Source organism: Sinocyclocheilus anshuiensis, unplaced genomic scaffold (assembly GCF_001515605.1).
Source record: "Sinocyclocheilus anshuiensis isolate Anshui unplaced genomic scaffold, SAMN03320099.WGS_v1.1 scaffold75, whole genome shotgun sequence".
Lineage (NCBI taxonomy): Eukaryota > Metazoa > Chordata > Actinopteri > Cypriniformes > Cyprinidae > Sinocyclocheilus > Sinocyclocheilus anshuiensis.
In genome coordinates this window covers 1,355,459-1,360,178 of record NW_015549634.1, presented here as the reverse complement: position 1 = coordinate 1,360,178, position 4,720 = coordinate 1,355,459, and the positions used below count along the sequence as shown (strand labels likewise).

Genomic DNA, 4,720 nt, shown 5'->3' with positions numbered 1-4,720 from the left:
CTGAAGATCATGTGACACTGAAGACTGGAGTAATGATGCTGAAAATACAGCTGCGCATCACAGAAATACATTACAGTTTAACAGATATTCACATAGAAAACAGCTGTTTTACATTGTAATAATATTTCACTGTTTTTACTGTATTTTTGATCAAATAAACACAGCCTTGCTGAGCACAAGAGACTCTTTCAAAAACATTTTAAAAATCAATAGTGATTCCAAACTTTAGATTTGGTCTCATCATTCAAAAATCTTTCTGGAATTCGTTACATATATAAATAAAACATTCTGGTGCTTGTTTTGCCCAGGGAATCAATGCATGAACTGATTAAATGTATATCTTCAAAGCAATGCAAGTCACTTTGCACGAGATGGAAAGTTGGAAAGGCGACTCACGATCATCGGCTTGAACACGTTGAGCTCAAAGTGTCCGTTGCTTCCTCCGACAGTAACAGCCACGTGGTTTCCCATCACCTGAGCTGCTACCATAGTCATGGCCTCACACTGCGTGGGGTTCACCTTCCCTGAGACACACACACACACACACACACACACACACACACACAGGACAGTGTGTGACTGATTCCAGCTTCTGAGAATAAAGTACTGCAGTAAACACACACACTTCTGATTCTACAGTCACTTTAAAGCACTGAACAGATCTTTAATGTAGTGTGTGTGTGTGAGCATGTAACGGAGTGTGAGGGTGAGTGTGTGTGTGTGAGAGTGAGTGTGTGTGCGTGAATGTGTGTGTGTGTGTGTGAGTGTGCGTGAGTGTGTGTGTGTGTCTGAGCATGTAAGTGTGTGTGTGTGAGAGTGTGAGTGTGAATGTGTGTGTGTGAGCATGTGTGTGCGTGTGAGAGTGGGAGTGAGTGTGTGAGAGTGGGAGTGAGTGTGTGAGAGCATGTGTGTGTGTGTGTGCGTGTGAAAGTGCGTGAGTGTGTGTGTGTGTGTGTGTGTTTGTGTGTGTGTGAGTGCGTGTGCGAATGTGTGTGTGTGTGTGCGAGTGTGTGTGCGAGTGTGTGTGCGTGCGTGTGTGTGTGTGTGTGAGAGAGAGAGAGTGTGTGAGAGACTGAGTGTGTGTGTGTGAGTAAGTGAGTATGTGCGTGTGTGAGAGTGTGTGTGTGTGTGAGTGAGTTGCGTGCATTGCATTTTTCAGAGGTCGAGGACATCAGAGCCCCAAAAATAGACCAGAAACACAAGTCCAGAGCTAAAGGTCAGAGGTCAGCATCACACAGGCTCAGGCTGTGATTGGCCGGCGGGCGCGTCACTCACCGGGCATGATGCTGGAGCCGGGCTCGTTCTCAGGCAGGATCAGCTCTCCGAGACCCGAGCGAGGTCCGGATCCCAGGAAGCGGATGTCGTTGGCGATCTTCATCATGCTGACGGAGACGGTGTTCAGAGCGCCGCTCAGTTCCACCAGTGCATCATGGGCCGCCAGAGCCTCGAACTTATTAGCCGCCGTGACGAACGGAAGACCTGCGGACGAGGAAGCAGAATAAATACAAACCTGATGCCGTCACTGGACCTGGAGGAAAATACATCGGTATGGAAACACTGATATTTAGACGCTCCATCAATACTTTAATGTATGTAAATGCGAATAGCAAATTTGATTCTGTTCCTCACATCATATGTAACCCTGGAGTAGAGACCTGTGTGGGACGGATTTTTCAGTCCCGCTCCCACAAGATTCTGTCCCACTCCTGCCCGCTCCCACAGAAAAATATCTTATCTGGGCCCGCTCCCGCCCGCGACATTCATATTTTGTCCCACTCCCGCCCACAAAAAAGTAATCTATATAGATTTTTTTTCAGCACATCAAAGAAATTGACATGAAATGGTTCTGTAACATCTAAGATCCACAACATCCCAGCATAAACACTCCCGATAAAATATTTGTTATTTAGGCTTTCATATTTTGAATAAGCTGAATATTTTCCTGTATCATTTTAACTTTAAAGTTTTAGTAAATATGTTGTGTGTTTTTGTAAATTGTATTATTTTTATTTTTCGTCTGTAGTTTATTTTTATATCAGATTGAGTTTTAGTTATTTTAGTGCATCATTAAACTAAATGAACATTTTTTTTTTTTTTCATATTTTATTTAACTTTTATTTTAATTCAAGTAACCAAATTTTTAGTAAATTTAGTAAATGGAAGTTAATTTTTGTTTTACTTTATACAGTACAAGTGCCTGTATTGATGTTACGAGATGAAATCACCTCTTCAGCAGCTTTTATGATGGCGTCTGCGATCTTTGGGTCCAAACCGTAATCTTTATTCACGTCTGCAGCAGCTTTCTTCAGGATCCCAAAGGCTTTGATGACTTGAATCTACAGGAAGAGGAATTATTCTCACCGTTACAGATCATAAACCGACATTAATAAGAGTAATAAGTGTGTTTCTCACTGGCATTCTCTCTGAGGCTCCTCCGATCTTGAAGTTCATGGTTGATCTGACCGTCTGAGCTCCATAATATTTATCAGAAGGGACTCTGAGCTCCCCGAACGTGTCGCTCTCGATCCTGAACGACTCTGAGCTGGCCTGAAACCACAAAACATACATCATATTCATATCTGACATATGTGTCCCTGGAGCACAAAAGCAGTGTTAAGTCGCTGGGGTATATTTGTAGCAATAGCCAACAATACATTGTATGGGTCAAAATTATCCATTTCTCTTTTATGCCAAAAATCATTAGGATAATAAGTAAAGATCATGTTTCATGAAGATATTTTGTAAATCTCCTACCGTAAATATATCAAAACTTAATGTTTGATTAGTAATATGCATTGCTAAGAACTTCATTTGAACAACTTTAAAGATGATTTTCTCAATATTTAGATTTTTTTGCACCCTCAGATTCCAGATTTTCAAATATTGTTCTATCCTAACAAACCATACATCAATGCAAAGATTATTTATTCAGCTTTCAGATGATGCATAAATCTAAATTTCACAAAATTCACCCTTATGACTGCTCAAAAACTAATACTCGTGTTTCTAAATCGCTGTAAATCACACTTTCACCCCTCAGAAAAACAATCAAGCTGTGTTTAAGCGCAAATACACACACATAATGTTATGAAACGCATATATGAATGATAGTAATTCAGAGGCGTGTGGTTTCTGAGGGCTTCAGAAGAGCGTTATTAAACATGAAGGTCATCCACCGGCTAACAGCGCACTAAACACCGCAGAAACAACGAGATGTTACCATTCTGAGCGGCTTGAGCTGGAGCCCCGGCGCTGGGCAGATGTACCGGAGGATGCTGGATCTCTGCGCGGCCCACAGCTTCGACAGATCCGCGCTGAAGCGCTGCAGGTTCCGTGCGGAGCGATGCATGGCGACCGGAGGCGGAACTAGTTTCTCACCAACCAGGGACGAGAATAAGGGGGCGGACACTTATTAGTGAAACACAACACGTCTGTTGTTACAGGAGGGACACAATTACCGGCGACACGCGTGGAATTAAACTCGAGAGCGCTTTTAGTGACCCGAATCTTGTCTCTCATTTATCAGACATTATGTATCAAAATAATTATTTATTATGTTTCGCTAAAGGTCTTCAGTTGTGGAGTTCAGAACGCAGCTGTTACTTTTCTCAACGCTTTTCAGGATTGACCAATCACAGCCCACTGTTGATATTACTGGATTTTTCATAAGGGTCCTTTTTTATTTATTTATTGAGATTTATGCATCATCTGAAAGCTGAATAAATAAGCTTCCATTGATGTCTGGTTTGTTAGGATAGAACAATATATATATATTTGACCGGTGCTTGCACAGACTAATTATTATTACATTTAATATTTTTTTAAATTCTTGCGAAACGACGTACATGAAATTTTATCAGTAATTATTATTGACACAATTTCGTAATATTCGTGATTTTTGACTATTCAAAGATTTTAGTTTTTTCTATGCCCATCAAATCAAAACATAGTAATTATAGTTTACCAAAACTGACAGTAGCGGATTAAATTGATTATTATTGAATCATTTTTTTTAAATCACTTCCCTGCTCTGTATTTGTCTATTATTATAATCATTATCATTATCATTATTATTATTATTATCATTATTGTTATTATTATTATTATTGTTATTATTATTATTATATGCATAGGCCTACGTTATTTCTATATTTCCACAGCGCATCCACCAGATGGTGACAACATTCAACAAATGAAATCCAGAATCCAAATGCGTTTGGACAAGAAAACAAAATGTTTTTGGTAACGTTATGAACAACCGTTCATTTAGTTAAGTCCTCTGGTCTTTAATAATGATCTCAAAACGTTAGCACAAAAACATTATTTATGACACTTTTGTTTTAGCTGGATATTCGTCTAAAGGTGTTTTTAAATGTTACACGTGCTTCAGAACGTTTAGAGAACATTCAGATGTAACACTCCCCTAAATGATCAAATGGAATGTTCATTTAAGGTTCACATCATCAAGAAACAATTGATTTCTTTTTGAAAATTGATGTTTTAGTTTAAACGTTCTCTGAACATTTTTGTGAGCTGGGGAGATTCCACAATCAGTGTAAATGTGCTGTGATGTTCATGTTTGACTCACAAAGGCATCTCTTATGTTCTGGAGCGTCTGGTTTTTATCATCATATTTTTAGGCCCAAAAGAGCAAAAAACCGACCCTGAACGTTTGTTGATTATTGTGTGTGTGTGTGTGTGTGTGTGTGTGTGTGTGTGT

General features: G+C 39.6%; 1 protein-coding gene across 1 annotated transcript in view; it reads right to left on the bottom strand.

Annotated features, from left to right (window-relative positions):
* The window catches only part of LOC107659661 (fumarate hydratase, mitochondrial-like), a 5,108-nt gene extending 1,698 nt beyond the window's left edge, over positions 1 to 3,410 (bottom strand). Inside the window, exons 1-5 of the mRNA XM_016448672.1 lie at positions 3,221 to 3,410; positions 2,413 to 2,547; positions 2,187 to 2,336; positions 1,276 to 1,510; positions 397 to 524 (exon numbers count right to left, since the gene is read on the bottom strand). Of these exons, the coding sequence (XP_016304158.1) occupies positions 397 to 524; positions 1,276 to 1,510; positions 2,187 to 2,336; positions 2,413 to 2,547; positions 3,221 to 3,349 (777 nt within the window). The 5' untranslated portion in view covers positions 3,350 to 3,410. The remainder of the gene's footprint in view (positions 1 to 396; positions 525 to 1,275; positions 1,511 to 2,186; positions 2,337 to 2,412; positions 2,548 to 3,220) is intronic.
* Positions 3,411 to 4,720: the final 1,310 nt, after the last annotated feature.